At 41.6% G+C, this 19,778-nt stretch overlaps 1 protein-coding gene across 1 annotated transcript in view; it reads left to right on the top strand.

Moving 5' to 3' along the window:
• Positions 1-18,307, top strand: part of LOC306737399 (zeta-sarcoglycan-like) — a gene marked incomplete at both ends in the record, with an annotated part of 307,646 nt that extends 289,339 nt beyond the window's left edge. Inside the window, 2 exons of the mRNA XM_079219130.1 lie at positions 5,184-5,307; positions 18,101-18,307. Coding sequence (XP_079075256.1) covers positions 5,184-5,307; positions 18,101-18,307 — 331 coding nt within the window. The remainder of the gene's footprint in view (positions 1-5,183; positions 5,308-18,100) is intronic.
• Between the last annotated feature and the right edge of the window lie 1,471 nt (positions 18,308-19,778).

Here is a 19,778-nt window from a genome sequence, read left to right as displayed (position 1 = left end):
GTGACCAGCATTGTCATATATTTCTTATTACGTACTAGAATACGTACATATTATTAAGGAGGCATTTATTTAAAAAGAAATACACTTCCACCAGTGTTGAGATCTAAAGCAACTTTTGCTTGTACTAACTGGCACTAAAAAGAAACGAGTCCATGACATGAAGGTGCTTTGAGCTTCATACTAATGTAAGCATGGAAACATGTTCACAATAATAATGCTCACATACTGATATTTAGCAGGTAAGGTTTACCATGTTCCTTGTCTTCGTTGAGCGTGTTTGCAATCTTAACATTTGATAATAAGAATTAAACACAAATCATACATATTACAGCTGAGGATACCCATTCTTTGTCAAAACATTTTTAAGACATTATTATCATCAAATCCCTAACTTAACAAGTAGTTCTGAGGCCTATTTGAGAATGCTGATACCTCAAGTACATGAGCAACAGACACATTCATAAATTAAGAACATCATCATTCACAGAACAGTAATAAAGTACACAGCATTAGCACTGGCCTCCAGACTATCATCTAACACATAAATTATCCAAAGTTAATCAAGTTGAAACCTCAAACCCAATTTTTCAGCTGTTAATCAATGTTCATGGCAATTTTATTATGAAACCTATTCATCCTGGTCATGCTCAATGCATCACACAGCAGCTTTTTTCTTGGATTTTCTGTTGCCAACTAGACTGACAGTGACATAATTGATTTCTCCTTGTGGTTAGGAATTGAATACATTACCATACAAGTTACAGAATCTCCCACTCGGACACTTACATTTCCCTCCAGCTTCTCATTACATTTCTCCTTAAGTGCACAGGCCATATATAAGAAGTCACTATGATGTCACCCATTGGGTTTGTGGACTCAGCATTTTCAGCATTATGCCCAGCTTGGTTTTTGGCAAACAGAAGTGACCCGAGTGGGTGGAGCTAAGTACAACCAAACGCAAAGACATTTTTAGGCAACCCAAATATTACAATTAACTTTCATGAACAGAGACTAGGGTTTAAAATTTCCATACGGTATGAATTTTTCATATCCCATCACACGGTAACAACCGTTGTCACTCTTTGGCAGGCAGCAAAATGCATTTTTCACCACTGAGGGCGCAGCGGTCGGAGCTACTTATCTGTCATGGTTTTAACTTTAGTCATGGTTAAAACTTTATAACAACAATTAATAACCTGCAGCTAACACTCTTTAACAGGGTAAAACACCACGACACAACAGTTTGTGACACATGAACAATTCATAACACTAATACTTGTACATTTATAAAATTACACCGCTGAGCTGCATGCTTGGTACCGCTCGCCCACTATCTCAACAAGAAAAAACTCTGTCGCAGTAAGAGACAGACCCTTCCGGTCCTGTTTTTTTTCCACCTACATTTCCCTGGGTCCTAAGTCCCTCCAGGTTTAGCTTCCTAACACCTTCTATGTACCAACGTAAAAGCAGCTGCTCACCACTCGCAACAGCTTTTCAGTTGGCCGGCGGTCCTTTTCGGCGTCAATGAATGAATGTGTTTACTCGGAAATAAATACTCGGAAGTGATGTACCGTGAAACCGCCAGAATCTTACAAATACCATGATATGAATTTTTGGCCATACCGCCCACCCCTAACTGAGACCACTCTGTGAAAGTGATCAAGTTTAAGACAAAAACACAGACAACTCCTAGACCAGATAACTCTGAGGTAATGACCTGTCAATCACAAGTTAGACCCGCCCTAAAGCATACCCTGCTTTATGGTCTATTTTACTCTAAATGGGACCATCATTTACTAAAAGCACATCATACTCTAATGAAGAAGACTTGACCCTTGCGATTGAGACCAAAACCTCATGTTTACAATGTTTGTTGAGGTAATAAATCAAGTGAGAAGTTGGGTAATTGACTCAGACTTCTTTACAAACGGACAGAGTCACTCCCTTATGGCCATTAGAAAGAAGGCACTTTTTAGAACCAGAGGTTGTCACCTGTTGAGTGCCTCTTTAAGCCAAATAAATGTGTGGTGATCAAACCCCTTAACTGTGTTACCCATGTACCTGCATAGTTGACATCCTGCAGATGTGAGTTTTCCACAAGACAAATGTGCAGATTTGCTATATACTATATGATATAAAAAAATTAGGAAAAAAAACCTAGGTAAAGAAAGTAATAAATGACACATTTGTGGAGGACAGGTCAGTTCAAACAAAGGTGAAAGCAGACAAGAAGTGTGATGTTGAGATGGAGAGAGGGACAATAGACAGTGATAGTCTGTGTGTGTGCGGGTGCGTGCGGGTGTGTGTCTGCCCATCAGAGCTGGTTTCAGCCTGCAGCAGCGTCAATGTAATTGCCTCAACTGTCAAACCAGGCTAAGATCCTCACATCACTGCTGATGACTAAGCCAGCAAGCTCTCTCCCTCTCCCGCTCTCCCTCTCTCCATCTCTATTGTTCATGCAAAGTATAATAAATAATAGACAAGTTTTCTGTTTTTGTTCCCTCAAACTCTTTCTTCTGCTCTGTTTAGTCGTCTCTGGCTTTGTTTCTCTTCTTCCTAACCTCTGACTGCTACACCATACACACTGTTTTTACAGGCCCAATGTGAAGTGTCTGCTTCCAGCACTTGTTATATCACTTGGATGCTCAGCGCTGCTCAGCAGCGAACTTTCCCCTCACCTTTAATCCACCACATGACTCTTCTACCCCTCCAGTAGCTTTCCCTTCGACCCAGAATAAATACCACAGTTAGCTCTGACAAACAGCAAACCCAGACAGGCTGATTGAGGAAATGGTTTGATTTGAAAAGGTCTTTTCATTACACCAAATAAAGTACACTGCACAGCTTAAGTCATTTAGTCTGATACTGACTCATAAACTCCCATTTTAATTAAATAGGAGCAAATTAGTAGGGTGAGACGACATTATTCTGATGCAAACCCGCTTCCAGCTGTTTCTTGAAATCCAGTGGCATTATGTCGTCACTTGTAATATGCTCTTTCAGCTTCTTGCAATTTAATGAAAGAAAGGTCTCAAATCCAATGAATCTGCATTTGGAATTAATGGAATTACCTCTTATTTTTTCTAAAAAGATGTATTTTAAAAACGCAACTCTCAATTGAAATGGCTTCTCTGGGTGAATCGTTTTTCCAATAGCGTACACACCCTGGGAAATAAAAAGCAGCAGAAAAGGAACGATGTTGATGTTGAGTGCATGTTCATTACGACGGGGAAACAAAACAGAGAAAACAACTTCCAGAGGAACTTTTTTTCCTGTCTGCTAATGTTTGGTTCTTCAGATCGAAACACTGAAATTAACAAATTGTTATTTACCGAAGGGCCTGCGAGGAGAATAGTGCTGCGTGAATGTCAAACCCAAAAGCAGAACTCGGGACAAATAATGGGAACAGTTTAGTGCAGTTTTATTGGGGGTGAGATGAGGTTTGGAGAGCTTAGCCAGAGTTTTACGGTTGTGTGTGCTGGGCTGACTGGTGAGGCGCTGGGCGAGGCAGGCAGGCAGAGACCACAGGAAGGTAATTGACTTTTAGGCACAGGTTAGACCGTTTTCAGGAAAACCTGAGCAAATACTGAGCTGAAGCTTGGAGTTTTAGTACTCCATTAGCACCACGTTGGGTAACGCAAAGATCAGCCGAAGAGTTGTGATAATTATACTGGAGGAGCATTGATGAGAGGATGGCTCGCAGATGTAAGACAGAGCTCCACGCTAAGACAAACACACACAGACAGAGAGGGAGAAAACAAACATGGATGCCAGAAGAAATGCATGTAGAAACACCAGGAATGAGGGAAAGTAACATGACGAATACACACTTCCTGCATCACGGGGACTCTATTGAAGTGAAGGACGTTAACAGAGGAAGCTTGGTACGATCACTCCCAAAGGGCATTTGGCTGAGGCACTGACGCTTGTTTACGTCTCTGTTGTTTGGCCACAGACCTGATGCACGTTATATATTCAGTTAATCTACCCTTTTGGCTTGTATGCTTCACCCCTTCAACGTTTCAGTAGGGAATGTACCCTTGAGCAAAGATTCTCTGAAAAAGTGACGTTATAGCAAAGCATTTTTTCTTATTTGATCTTTATTGTGAGCGTGCTGTTTAATTTGTTATACTTATACTTCATAAATTGTAATTCTGTCTGCTTTGCCGAAAGCGCTCCATTTAATTGCACTTGCCAACATGCCCTTGAGCGAAGCACTGTGCTTATCTAACACCACCAAGCTGTTTAATCGTCTCATATTGTTTTCAACTTTGAGTCGCAGACTTAGCTATTGACCCCTTACGCGCCAAGGGGAGTGACACCAACCATGGCCAGACCGCTTTGGAGCAGTGCAGTAAAACCATTCTTCATTCTTAATATTCATTCTTGTAGGTTTTATCAAAGGCAAAGTTAAGAGTTGCGACAAAGTAAAACGATTAGAAATGAAACAAATAAAAGTCAGAAAAAAGTCAGCATGTTCAGTTCACTCTAAACCAACCATTATATGGCTACGCAGTGAGCTGAAAGGTTGTGTGTGTTGAGCCAAACAATTCACTAAATGAGCCAGAAACCCTCAGAGGTTCCAATGTGTCACTGAGCACCTTAGAAGTCTGATCCTTTAGGCAGCTATGGATATGCCTAATATCAACAAGTTTAATAAATAAGATTATTCAATTTGTTAAAAACGTGAAAGCGATAATATCATACTTTTCATCCAATATTTGAATCTGCACTAATTGTGACAGATAACACTTTTCACAGATCTTCAGTCATCCAAATCCAGCTGGATTGATGAAGTTCAAAGGGGTGCAATGCACCAAAACAGCACTGACTAATTTACTCAGTTTCAAGTTGTGTATTCAAGAGGCAGCTTGTCGGTTAATGTTTAACCTCATGTAACTTAAGGGGATATAACTCTATGGTCTTTATTGAAGACTAAACATTGAATTAGGGATTCTTGAATTTTTCCTCTGTTATTAGCTTTAATAGTACAACCACAGTCTTCTGCTGCTTTTGATTGAGCAGCTGGTAGATTGAGAACCTTGTTGGCCGTCAACTCATTATTGATCCTGTGGTAATACTCTCATGCTAGCAGGACAATCAAGCTTCTGTTCATACCATATGTCTCTGCAAGTGGGTTTCCACACCTCCTAGCATCACTAACGTGTGTTTATGGCTCTCAGGCTGGAGTCGCCAACTCGGACCCTGACCCTTGAGGCCCCCAGAGGGGTGGAGATCAACGCTGGAGTGGGAGACTTTACGGCGTCCTGTAGGAAAGACCTCCTCTTGCAGTCCTCAGAAGGAGAGGTGAGTGTGTTTCCATCTGGCGCTTTGTTTGTGCGTGAAAATGTGTGTGAGAATGAAGTTCTCAGCATGTTTTTTTTGTATGTCTGAAAGTACAGATCATGTGTGTGTCTGTGGTGTGGTGTGTGCGGGTATTTGCTTGTGAGAGAAATACAAACAAATAGCTATGTTCACGTGTAAATACAAGGGACCACACAAACAGCAAAACCTGAAGGGTGTGTGTGTGTGTGTGTGTGTGTGTGTGTGTCTTTAGACTCTATGGCACTCTATAGTGTTGGGCCCGCTTCATTAAAGTACCTTATTAGGCTAATGAGCGTCATCAATCCAGGCGACCTTGTCCTCCTTTTCTGCCCTCCTCTTCTCATCCCTCCTTTCTTCCCCTCTTCTATTTGGGAGAAGTGACTTCATTAAAGCTCGTTTGATGAGGTTCCCTGTCAGTTGCTGCTGCTGTGCGTGTGTGTGTGTGTGTGTGTGTGTGCGCGCGTGCTATCTCACTGTCAAGCTCTTTGCATAGCAGCCTGCCACATTGCGTGAGCGCAGACGTAGACTTAGCCATTATCCTTGTGTGTGTCTGAGTGTGTGTGTGTTTGTGTATGCATCAGCCTGCCATGTTGCATGTTCGCTGAAGCATAGTGTGTCATTAACTCAGTAATTAACAGAAGAATGGCCCCCTCGCGTTCGTCACTATCACTGTCATTGTCAGTCACACATGCACAAACACACACACACAAACACTAATAACAGAAGTCTCTGAAAACAACAGTCCTGCTTTTCTCTTCTTCAGAGAAATTAATTGTTATTTTGGGTCTAACTGCTGGCCAGTTGGGCCCTTTTTCTTCTGGCATGGCGTTCCTCTAGGCGCTCATGCATTTGAAGGTGTGGATGTGTGTTGCTCTATTTGTGTTGGTCTCGTGATGCAGTAGATTGGTAACCTAGTGCATGCTGAACAAGATAAGCTGTCCAAAAAACAAATAAGTCAATTCATTTATTATGTATAAGTGCAAATTACCATTGGTCAAGGTTGTTATCCCGTTCTTTTGGCCTATGTCATGCACTTTCGCTGATAGAGGGCAGACATGCAGTCGCCTGCTCAGCAGCACACATGGCGTGTTAGAGTGTGTCCTTGAGGCAAGCATGAGGGGTGCCATTGTCAAAGTGTGATAATGTATGTTGTGTATCATGCCGATGGTACCCTTGTTGCATTGCTGCATGTGTGTCTATCGTATTGCTGTATTTGAGTGTCAAGGCAAAAGATTATTTTAACAAGGCCCTTTGCCTCTTATTTAAACTTCCCCTCTACCCCTCACCATGTCACTCCTTCTCCCGAGTTCCCTATTACCTATCTTCTTGTTATATCTTTATTTTCCACTTTCTTCTCTGACTCGTTTCATTCCTTACAACTCTCACCATCCTCCTTTTTCCATTCCTTTCTTTCATTCTTTGAGGTTTTGTTTTTTTACTTCTTTTTCTCATCCCCTTTCGTTCTCTCCTTCTCGGCCTCTCAATGCTTCATCTCTAAGTAACCCATCCTATCTAATTAACTTTCCACTGCCAGGGTTATACATCACTGTGGCTGTCACTTCCTAGGAAAAAGGGAGGGCATGGGAGATTATAATTTTTACCTCTTTTTCGTCATGTCTTTCTTTCTCGCTCAGTTTCATGTACTCTTTTATCTCTTTCTGTTCTTTGTTCGTCTATTCTCTCTCTCTCTCTCTCTCTCTCTCTGTCCGTGTCATCCCTGCATAAATAGATGTCTCCGTATTGTTGGTGAACAATAGCATGCAGCGTTTAATAATGATTGTGTGGGACTTGTGCAAGGCTTGAGACAGTGAGGGACCAACCTTGTTTGCCAAAAAATAAAAATAAATCCTCTGTTCGTTAAGGTACAACTTAATAAGTGCCACAGGAAACCTTATCAGCTTGGGTAAATGTGTTCAGAACGGCTGCAAATAATTACAATGCCCCATGGGAAATGTATGAGTGAGCTTGAGACTCCCATTGATGTGATTAACTACTACAATCAAACTGTCATATCCCATTAAGACTTGATGTGAATCTGTCTTTTAAACAGCAATGAGAGAGAGCTCTGTCAAGCTGCACCAACCAATAAAAACAAGCCTTTACAAATACCAAATAAGAAGGACACACAGTGTTGGAGCCATAATGTAGTTTTTTGTTTGAGGGAAACACGGGGTGAATTGGGACATGCAGTTCCTGCATTTGAACACAGGGTGGCACATTCAGTTGAAAGGGCACATAGGTAAGTGCCTGCTAATGCTAGCAGCTGTGTGTGGGTGGAAAGCAGAATAGTTTTTGAAGGTGGCCGTGTCAACGTGATCGTGTCAACGTGCTCATGTTTTATCCTGTTTTGTGGTATCTTCTGCTGTGACCAACATGTAAGGTGATTTTATGCTATGGTGTTACGGATTAGTCACGGAAAAAAATTATAGAAAAAGACAGTGCTGGAATGGACAGTGGATTGATTTGTTTGTGGCAGAACACGCGTGCGAACATATTCTCCCGTTCGGCCCCTAGTGGCTCTAATAGTTATATTGGTTAAGGTTAGAGCCTCTACACACAGTATTTACATTGTTTGGCACCACTCTATATGAGTTCAAAGTTTATGAGTCATTGCCAGTTGGTCACCCCACATTTAAACTTTTAACTGAGTGCTTTTAAAACATCTAATTCAACCAGAGCATCTTCTCTTACACTTTAGGGATCACATTGCTCAGTTTGCCATTCAATTTTGATATTTGATGTCATAATATTATATTTGCATAGCAAATTAATAGTCTCACCTTTCCCATAACCATAACTGACCAAAGGAGGGCAACACACTCTTTAAAAACCCTTTCCTCCTTCACTTCCCCCTGCAAAAGCACACCCTCAAATGCAACAAACACCTCTACTTCTATATGTCATGCTTTGTAATATGCTACAGGTTTTATGAATTTTGTAAATTCAACTTGTTTCTCTTGATTTCACTCCGAACCATTCTTATTCATATGATTATTCATATTATAGCTATAATTCTAAAATACCAAAATGATGCTGTGACCACAGCAGCTCCTGGTTCCAGTTTTGTGCGTATCATCATTCCGCGTGTGATTGTGAACTTTGGGTGCAGATAATTATCCTAACAATGAGATACTGAGCAACCTGAGAAAAATGAAAAAGATCCATCGGCAGCACATCATTGCATTCATGTGTCACCAAATAACGTCTTCACAAGTATCACCTCTCTGTCTCCCAACCCAGCCTGTTTGCAATAAGTGGCTAAAATACCTACAAGCAGAACACCCTTAAAAAGAAACGCTTATCCAAATAGCGTTTCTTTTCATCCATTCTCATATAAGCTTTCCCCGAACTGCTGACACCATCAAATGAACAGAGGAGAGCGGATGAAGGGAGGATAGAAGGAGGATCGGATGAGTAGGAGGTGGAGGAGGATGGCAGAAAATAGATGTTTCTGTCGATTTTGCAGGAGAAAATAAAGGCGTGCAGGACAGCGAGGCTTAAAGCCAAATCAATGTTGTCAGCAGCTGGCACTTAAGAAGGGGCCATTAAAGTTTAAAAAGTTTGGAAAGCAGCGCTGGAATTAGGGCCAAATGGGTTAGAGGTAGGGGAGCGCTGGCTTCCATTAAAATCAAAGCCAACGAGAGCTGACAGATCCTCTCAGGATTCCTGTAGTCCTCCTGGTTATTTTGTTTGTATCAACTCCCTTCTTTTCTTTCTCTCCATCTATCTCTCTATTCTACATTAATTCACTGTCTTTCTTTCTTGCCCATCCGTTTTCTTCTCCCTTCAAGTTTGTTCCCCCTCTCACTGCCTCTCTACTCATCTCTTTGTTGATTATAGCTACGTTAAATTTCCATCAATATATCCTTTCTTCTCCTCGTCTCATGATATGCTCTATATACACCCACAGCTCTTGTCAACAACGTTTGTGCATCACTCAATTTCTTTCCGTCTTTTTACTGGAGAAGTTGTTTCGTCTCACTCGCCATTCATTTTAACAGACAACTCCTGAGAGAATAGACACCCTCCCAAACTGAAACATGGAACCTGCATTTGCTGAAAATGAGTCAGGTTTCCATTCGTAGAAGGTCAGAAAAGTGGTCTTAAAGATTGTGTAAGTTGTCTGACTAAAGTCACTAAAGTTTACTTTAGATTATAAAAAGACTTATTATAAAACAGGATCCTTGTCATGGGGTTAGAGATCTAACAGTCTCCACCTTAATACACTTATAGTGTCAGAAAGGCTACATATGCAGTCAAGCAGAAAAGGTCGTTGCAGTGGGATAAACTAGAGCACCAATTAGTGTGCAAAATGGTTACATGTTGATGTTTGTTTGCCGTTTGTTGAGAAGCAGACAGCCCAGAAATGCTCCCCAGGGAGTGAAACTAAGACAAACTCAGCAACTTATGTCTAAATGCCCTCCGGTAGGGCACATTGGTTCCAACAGTGGTAGTTTGTGGTTTCACTGGGAACCTGGGAAGAGTATTTATGCAGGCCAGACGGGATTCACGTTCTGATGACAGTACATGTCTGAAGACTACTAGTTAACATGTTCCTAGAAGTTCTGGCTAATCCCCTGCTGACAGAACCATATCCAATCAAAAAACATGTAAATGCACTTTTGCCTCTAGGTGCTGAGAGTTAGTTCACAAGGGGCCTGTTTTACAAAAGCAATACGTGCAGATGCTCATGCATGGGTTGTAAAGGGGAGTTTGTACCCTCTAAACTAGAAATTATCATCCTTCCAAACCCCTGATGTATAGAACAAAATATGAGATTTTTGCTTTGGCCTCATGGGAGTTTTTTTAATTTCATTTCACTTGAGTATGCACTTGAGGAGCCAGCCTCTCCAGCTATGGTTCACCAGACAAAAGGCTCTGTTAATAATAGCATTTGTTCCTAAAGTGCGGGTTGTAGAGGTGCAGGTATTTTCTCACCTCAGAAAGAAAGGAGAAGGGTGGATGGTGTGGCGGTCGGGATGTGCCGATCAAAGCAGTGATCTCAGTATGAGGCAGCGTTTGTGAGACGTTTATGCTGGAATACAGTACAGCAGCACATCCCTCATGGGGTTGGAAGCTAATATGTAGAGTCAGTCCAAAGTCTGCCTCATTCTGGAGTAAACAATAGTAAATACATCTCTATAACATACACTGTTACACCATAAAAAAGGAGCAATGTGTGTGACCAATAGCTTGTTTGGAAAGAGTCCAATCATTACCTTCAACTCTGCCACATGAAGAAGCATTGGATGACCTGGATTCATGTCTGAATTGTTCAGGATATGTACAAAATCATTTTGAGTTTGCTTTACTCTGCTGCTGACTGCAGCGATGTGAAATCGGGTTAACTATGGTAACTTTTATCAAAGTTATGTTGCCATGGAGTTGTATTGCTTGTTGACACAATGCTGGGGTTGACGCTGTAGCCTGGAGGTGTTATTGGGCTGGTACGCTGGGACTGGCTTTTTTTTTCCCTCTCTCACTGCTTGTTGTTTTACCTGCGGGTAAGGCAGAATGGTGAGTGAATTGGAATGCTGGCAGGGGGTAACTCCCTGTCGTACAGTACACACTGATGCCGTGCAAGCCTCGCAAATAAGTAAACACACACATATATACAACATGAGCGCTAAAAAAAATGGATGCATAACACTGGATGTATTCACACATATACACAGCATGAGCTACATTTACACACACACCAACTCAAACACCTGAAAGATGTACCGACCGACGAAAATACACATATATATAGATATATATATATATATCTATATATATATATATATATATATATATATATATATACGCACACACACACACACACACACACACACACACACACACACACACACACACACACACAAAGGGCACTCTCAGCACTCCAGCACAGCTGTCCCCTCCTCTCTCAGTCTCAAGAGCCTCTGTTTACATCCCAAAGTGTTTTTTGTATCATCTGAGAGTCTGCATCTTCAGTGTGTGTGTGTGTGTGTGTGTGTGTGTGTGTGTGTGTGTGTGTGTGTGTGTGCGCATGTGTGTGTGTGTGTTTTTATAAGAGACAGATAGAAGATTAACAGATACCTGCCAATAGCTGGGAGAAGTGGATGTTTTTCAAAAGGTGTGATTATTGTTGGAAAATTCATTAGCCTGTACTTCACAGGGCGCGAGGCGATCTTCATAGATGCGTGTGTGCGTGTGTGTGTTATCGTCACTGATGTAGCTCCGTCTCAGTCTTTCCTTTTATCTGTTTTTCTCTCTTTTTTCTTGTTACCTTCTATCACAGCGTGTGTTTGTGTTCATGTTATTCTGTGGCTGCTCCTCTTTCTGTGTGTGTGTGTGTGTGTGTGTGTGTGTGTGTGTGTGTGTGTGTGTGTGTGTGTGTGTGTGTGTGTGTGTGTGTGTGTGTGTGTTTGCGTGTGCGTTTGTCTGTGTCTGCAGTTGTGTGTATGTTTTATGTGAGTGTGTGTGTGGTACAGTAGAGCAGACTGATCGCGCTTTATGTCCCCACTACATCTGGGTCACTACACTTTCAGTCTCAATCCAGCCTCCGTCATTTAGTCCATTGTCAGCTCCCATTCCAACAGCTGTCCATTCCACAGGCCTAATGGTCTGTGTAATACTCTCAGATAGCTTCACAACCTCCCACCTATTTGTGTTGTTGGAGCGTGTGTGTGTGTGTGTATGTGTGTTCCACGTGTGAGTGCAGAGGGAGCAAGAGAGACAAAGAAGAGGAGAATGGGAGGCGAGGTGAGCTGATGCTAGGCGTGCTTGTATGTGCAGAATTCTGTGCGAGTGTGTTTGCCCTGGTGAAATTGTACTGTTATTGTCCTTTCAACGTCTGTCACACGCCTCTCACACCACTCCTCCACCCTCTCATTCAAAGACTTTAAAGTTGAAACTTTCTAGTCCACTTTGGTTCCAGGTCAGTAAAAGGTAAACTGCTGCAAGCCTCGAGTCTGACAACAGGAGCAACACGGTTGCATTCTGTGTTCGGGAATCATGTTTAAGACTGTGACCGTCCTTTAAGAGCATTGTATTTTAGTTTATTTAGATGATTTTACCACTTTATACATATTGTCATTATGCAGTCTTGGCTACTTCCTCAAAATAAACTGTTCCACAAGGAATGTTATTTTGGGGAGATCTGTACAGTGGACACGTTCAGCATACTTTTAGTCAGACAAATAAGATTGATATGGTAACACAGGTAGAATAAGATTTTAAGCAGTGCGTTTTTGTTCAGTTCTACTATTCAGAATGCGGTCCATGCGTTTTACATCATACAATATAATTTGGCTGCAGCTTAAACAGACATGCAGTAGCAAGCGATGGTCACATTAATGTCGAAGACGGTTTTAAATCCTTGCTGGAAAACTGTTTTAGGACTGGCTGACCATGACTACAGTGCTACTGATATACTAGTATTTTTTGGGAACGACGTTAATGATGCAGTTTAAGTGAAGGGGTTTTGTGGGTAGTTGTTACTAATGACTTACTAATTTAAACACGACAAAAAAGTTTGATGACTTTGCATATGTTACAGTACACAATTAAAACTGCAGCCTGTCCTGATTTATTTTACAGTTCTGCACCCCCTTCTCCTTCACTCCCCTTTCTTCCTCTTACCCAGACTCCCTACTCTCGGTCTCCTCCTGAACACATTCATTCCCTTTTCTCCACCTAAACTGCTCCTCAACACACAGCCAACACTTGCTCTTCCTATTGGTACCCCAACCCACCCAAAGACACTATAACCCTTGAATCTCCTCTGATGTCTTATTCCCTCCTCCTCGCCCCTTCCTCCGCTGCCTTCCCGTCATCTCTCGCTGCACATTTGCCTCCGACCCTCTTTATTCCTCGACTGTGCAAGGGGAAATCATCCATGAAAAATGTTTTGACCCTCCATAATTGTTGTTTCCGCATGTTTCCCATCTCCTTGACGCCAGAGCCCTGTGCTTGCTAAGCCGATGTCAGAGAGAGATGAGCTCTGACACACATACACTCCGGCTGCATTCACCCACTCAGACTTGTACATTCATGCAAATGCATAAGGGACACACATATAAACAGGCATATGCTCACACACAGACCGACACACACGATTCCTCAATATATATGTAAGCAGGAGTGGACAAGATGAAACAAACACCTCCATAGACATAAAGTGTCTTCAGCTTTGTGAGGCCAGATTGTGTAGTGTTTTTACATGGGAAGGTGTTCTTATTATTTGGAGCACTGCCTGTATCATTGTAAGTGTACATGGACACATTGAACATTTACATAAACAGATAGATCTAAATTGAGCAGTGGCACACATATGCAGGTCCAAAGAAGGATGATTTGTAGGTTTCATTTGAATTTTTTTTTTTTTACCTCTGTGCTTTTTAAAACCCATCTGCTAAAAAGTATTATCATGTCAGGATGACAAGGCATTTATTCTTAAATCCTCTATAAAATAGATATCTCACAAAGTCTCTTCTTTTTGTAAATCATCAGAAACAGTCCACTATCTTGTAAAAATGTTTTGACCTCAGAAAAATCAGTTTTATTTCTTTCTTTGACTAAATAATTAGCTGTTATGGCTTTGAACGATGTTTAAGGCATGTATCAAGGCCAATACCTGGTTAACATCTTCCAGATCCATCTGTGTTGTAGATTGCTGCAACAAAAAAACATATACGTAGGTTTATCAGTGTAATCCTACAGACAAAAGCATGCATACATGCAGATACAATTCAGGCATGTAGTTGAACATGTGTGGAACAATGCACTCAACAACAAGCACTCCTTCATACCTACTAACAAACACTATTACATTCACACAGACACATGTCCTTACCAGAGGCTGACTCCACACACATTCACATGAACATACCCTTGCATGCTGCTAACAACAGGGCGACCTCATACTTACTGACACTTTCATTTGGGATAAATGTCAGCGCTAATCCGACCTTAAGCTACAACAAATGACTTCCACCTCCTCTACTTCCCTTCCCTCTTTCCATCTGTCGGCCATCCACCACCTTTTCTTTACTGCCCTTATTGCCGAGCCTCCATCCATTTCTCTCTCTCTCTTTATCTCTCTCTCACCTATCAGCCCCTTCCTATCTCGGTTTTCCTCACTCCATCCCGCCTTGTAAATTTCTCATATCTACCTGCTAATCACCTTCTCCTCTTTTTAATCTCATAAAAAGCGTCCTCTCCCTCCCTCCTTGTTTGTCTCTCCATCAATCCCGAATCTCCATCTCCTCCTCCTCCATTTTTACTCTACTGTCTTCCATCCCTCTCTCTTTTCTCTGTTTCCCTGCCCTCAGTTTGTTTTCACGATGTTTCCAATGTCATAGAAGAAGTCATTTCATTGCCATTTCCTCATATAAGCATGCACCTATCTGTCTTCATTCTCCCATCCTGGTCGCCATGCTCAAGTTCATTTTCGGTTTTCATTGCGATGGCAAGCAGGCTGTTAGAATGAGATTTGTGTCATGTTGCCAACAGTGACTGAGTCCTTTCCCCTGTAAGGCTGTGAACCCTGGCAGCTTTTACTGGGGAGCAAAAGGGACGATGACAGGTGTGCACCAGGGACCTGTTAAAGGCAAACCTTGACATTTAGAGGTGTGGTGTGGTATTTTCCTTTGCCCAGTACATGGGGTGATAAGTGCACATAGTAGTTTTCCACTGCCTCTTAAAGAGTCTTGTTGTCATTGGTGTTATATCTTATTAAAACCAATGGGCATGGTGGGCTAATGAGATGGCTGCACATGGCTGCAGATTTAAAGAGGCAATATTCTTCCTCTTTTTGAATAACCTAAGAACTGAAACAAAACCTTTTTTTCCCAAAAGCCCCAAGGCAGGACTGTTATGAATATAATGCACAAGTAAACATCTTCTTTTATATCTAGCGTAACATGAGCTCATCATACTTTTTTCGACAAAATGTTATAGCATTTATAACAATGTTTGACTTATACTGATTGTTAATTGTACCAGTAGGGCTGTTGTGCTCAAAATCAAATGAAGTGATGTGCCTTTAAGACAAAAGATGCTTTGGGATTTGGGAAGAATTTCCCAAAGGAGAGGTTAAGTGATTTCAATGCTGCTGCCCTATTTGGTTACGTTACCCGTCTGAGGTAGACATTAACATTCTAAATGTAAGATAAGCACCTGCTATCATCCCCCTTCTTCAATTATGTTGTCCAAAAGTATCATACATTGATGCCTTTGGTGAAATAAGTGTGGACTAGGCCTTTTCCTGATCATAAAAACTTTATCATTTAATTGCCATCAATCAGCCAACGAATGAATCGACTTCATGTCTCACCACTAATGTGTTTAAACACTGAAGACCCTTTAGGGAAGAAAATGGGAATTGAAGGAGATCTGGACAGTTTAATATCTCACCTAGTGAACGACTCTGGGCTATTAAGAATGACACCATCTTTAAGTCCACTTAAGCCTGTTACCTGCCTATCTGTTTCCAGGTTAATGGCTAATAGATGTACTGTGTGTGTGTGTGTGTGTGTGTGTGTGTGTGTGTGTGTGTGTGTGTGTGTGTGTGTGTGTGTGCGTTCGTGCGCGCGCGTGTGTGTGTGCGTGCGCGTGCGTGCGAGTGTGTACTGTGTACTGTATTTTGTGGATGCAGATCGAGATGTGCCCCATCAGCCAATGTGAAATCATTAGTTATATCTGAATCCCTCATTGCTCTCCTCTCCTTTTTTTTCTTCTTTCATTAATTTTATCTCACTCTCTCTTTATGTCCCCCTTCTTCTTTCAAGCACTTCTGATGTGACATTTTCTCTCCGTCATCCTTTCATCTGACTCCCTCTCACTCCGCTCTTCTTCTCTCTTTTCCCTCAGTCTTTTTGCACTCATAGCTTTTTTTTTTACACACTGTTTCACTTCCTCTCTCCTCATTTCTGAAATGAAGAACATGAATAATGGGGATACAGTTGTCTGCTGAGATTATCGCCCGGCCTTGGGGCGGTGAGAGAGAGAGAGGATGGTAAGCAAGAGATCAGTGCTTCCTTGAACATTGAAGATTGCAGTGTAAATAAATAAGCAGGCATAGCAGTCGATTGAAAGCAAGATTGTGTAATGATTCTCATTTGGAACTCAGCTTGTATCAATCTGAAGATGAGAGGAGTGACCTACAGGGGAGAAGTAAGGGTCAGGAGGGATGGAGGAATGGAGGGATGGAGGAATGGAGGAATGGAGGCAGTTAGACATCAACCAGTGCTACTCAGCTGGAATACTACTAACCACAGGTTTGCGATTTGTCAAATTAATTTGTGGTAATGTGATTCATCCATCCATCCATTTTCATCCGCTTAATCCTGGCTCGCGTCACGGTGGCAGCAGGTCCAGCAGGCTGACCCAGGCTTCTTCCCCGGGGTCTCGTACCAGTTGGACGTGCCTGGAAAACCTCTAATGTGATTCAACACAAATTTATTTAGGAATGTGTACCTTTTAAAAAGCAATATCAACTTAATTTATTTAAAGTTTAAAAAAAAAAATGACATTATGTATAATAAGGCTTAAAATCCGGTAAAATCACCACATTATTGCCCTTCAGACAAAATTGTGGTTTAATGGCACCCATTCCCAAACTAATTTGTATTTAGTCAGATCATCACAAACCATCTGACACAGTAATACAGATCTGGGACCACAGTACAGTACAGTGTCCTACTTTTCCCAACTACCCTTGCATCCTCCATCCTTTTGTTTTCACAAAGTTAGAGTGAGTGGAACATTTTTTTTTACCTTCTGACCTTTTGTCATTGTTTGTTTGTGCATTGCAGGTGTTTTTCTTTCAATAATTTAAGATAGACTTGACTGAGCACATATTCTGTTAAATCTATTGGCCTCCATCAACAAGGAAACCCCTTGACCCGTCCTTCAGCCCAAACTGATTGAAACTCATCCAAGTGAAGGTCTAGTTGCATTGGAAATCATTTAAGAAAATCCGTTTGCAATAAGTTGTTTTTTGCAAAGGCTGTGACAACATAACTTGTCCATGCAGATAAACTAAAAGTGTCTTATATTGAGTGATTTTAACTTACTTGTTTTATCTTGATATCAGTAACATTACATTACATAAAATCAATATGCTTATTGATTGTATCTTGAAGATGACGTTGTTTTCTCGCCTTGTTCATATGGCCACATTTTTTACAGAGGAAAACATAACAATAGATGTGATATTGCAGCAAATTAGCTGGTGTAAAAGATGGCTTTCTTTGCAGTATGCATGTATTCCTACTGCATGCTTTGCCTCGTTTCTCTCTTTCTCCCTGTCTTTGTCTTCCACTCTCTCCTCTCCCACTGATTTCCTTGCTTTTCTCTTCACCTATCTTGCCCTCTGCCTTGTTCACTCCCACTCTGCCTCTTCATCAAAAGAGACCCGTTCTGAATAGAAATTCCCTCTCTGTCTCCGTAGATCTTTCTTGATGACAACCCTAGTCGACCACATAGAGTATAGTCATCCCCTACGGCAATGTGCTCTCTCTATCCACAACATCAGTTTCTTTTCATTTTTTCTGAAAACATAACTTTTTCCCCCTTCTGTTTTTTTCTGTGAGTTATTTTAGGCACCAAGACAATTCATGTGAACTCTATCCGTACAGCAGTAACATCAACTTCTGTGTATCATTTTCATGTATTATTTGATTGTCTTTCTTCTTTCTTTTCATTGCATTTGTCCTTTCTTGTGTTCTCCAGCCAGTGTTCTGAAATCAAAGTCTGAAAATTGTAAATAATTTTTCTTTTATGTCCACAGATCTTTCTAGACGCCAACACCATCAGGCTGGGCCGTATTCCCCTCGGCAGTGCTGTGGACCCACTGGAGGGAGCGCCAGCAGGTACCACCTACACCAAACAGACTGTGTACGAGCTTTGTGCCTGCGCTAACGGAAAACTCTACCTGTCCCCGGCTGAGAAAGGCTCTACCTGCCAAACCACCAGTAACTTTTGTCTCTGGAGCTGAAAGTGGGAGGTCAACAGACACTTGGGACATATGGACTATTAGAGTTTAAAGCTAATGCTAGCCAACTGACTGAATCAACGTGGATCAGGGCTTGGTGGGAACCTAATGCCAGCTAACAAACCGAATTAACATGGATTGTAGCATGGCGAGAAGTTCATGTATGTTAACCAATCGAATTATATGGATTAGAGCTCGGCAGGAAGCTAATGCTTGCTAAGAGACCAAAGTAACATGGACTGTGGCTTGGAGTGAAGCTAACGCCAGTTAAAGGACTGAATCCACAAGGACTAGAGCTGGATGAGAAACTTTTTTCAGCTCACTGTCCAAATTAATATGGATCGCTCATGTTGCCAGTGCCAGTCAGGAGATGACTTGGTGGGAAGCAAAAGCCAAGGGTAGCTGGTGGATATGATGCTACGATGCAACTCGTGGACATGGATGGACAGTCTCACTCTGGGGCTCTCGTTGGATGTCTTTGCCATTGTTGAATTGCTGCCATGATGGTTTCTGAAAGTCACAAGGATTACATGTGGGGGTTTCCTGAGAACAGCAAACTCTCTTACAATAAAAGTGAGTTGTGTGTTGAGAGTATGACCAAAACGTCCTGGAAAACATGCTCCAGCTTTTGTTAGGATCAACTGATATGGTGATGGACTGCAAATGCGCCAGCAGGGACATGGAAAAGGACTCAGTTAGCAAACAGACACCAGTGTGGACTTTGGTTTAGACCTGCGGGTGACTAACAAATAAATCAGACAATGGTTTAGTCTAGTGGGAAGCTAAGGCTAGCTAACGGACCAATCTATACCAGAAAGGCCTTCCCCCTCCTCCCCCTCTAGTCATTCAACCCAAACGTTGAAGTGTGATCCTTTTGCATTAATCTGCACCTGATAATGAACATGATCTCTGACACCACTTTTCATAGGATAACTAATGCAAATAAGTTTCAACCCTGCAATTACAAGTTTTCCCACCACATTGTTTTATATCTATTCACATCTACTTTTATTTTATTCTAGTTCTCTTTTTTTCATATCAAATATTTTGCTTTGTATCTCTTTGAATTCTGTTGTTTTCCTTTCATCATCCTCATAATCCTTTTTTTCCTTCCATATTTTGCTGCGGCTCTCCTTTATCCCTCATCTGTTCTCTAGTTATTTTTTTTCTGTCTATGCACCTACATGCCTTGGACTGGTAGAGAAAACATCTTTCTGCCTCTCCACTCTTCCACTGGTCTGGTTAAAAAAACAGAAAGCATTGTTTTATCTGCTTTCTTCCACCGGACTAGTTAAGAAACATGTTCAGTAACCATCAGTACCAGATGTAGGGTGTCTCCCCCTCATCGTCTGTTCCCACAGACTCTGGAGTCATTCAGCGTGGGCATATGATGCTTTCTATCAGAGACATAAAGCAAATGGTATAAGAAGAGGAAAGTGAGTTAAATCTTACGTTTCATTGAGGCTCAGGAAGG

The sequence above is a fragment of the Taurulus bubalis genome (assembly GCF_910589615.1).
Source record: "Taurulus bubalis genome assembly, chromosome: 6".
NCBI lineage: Eukaryota > Metazoa > Chordata > Actinopteri > Perciformes > Cottidae > Taurulus > Taurulus bubalis.
Note: the sequence above shows the minus strand (reverse complement) of the source record. Positions and strands in the feature narration are given on the sequence as shown.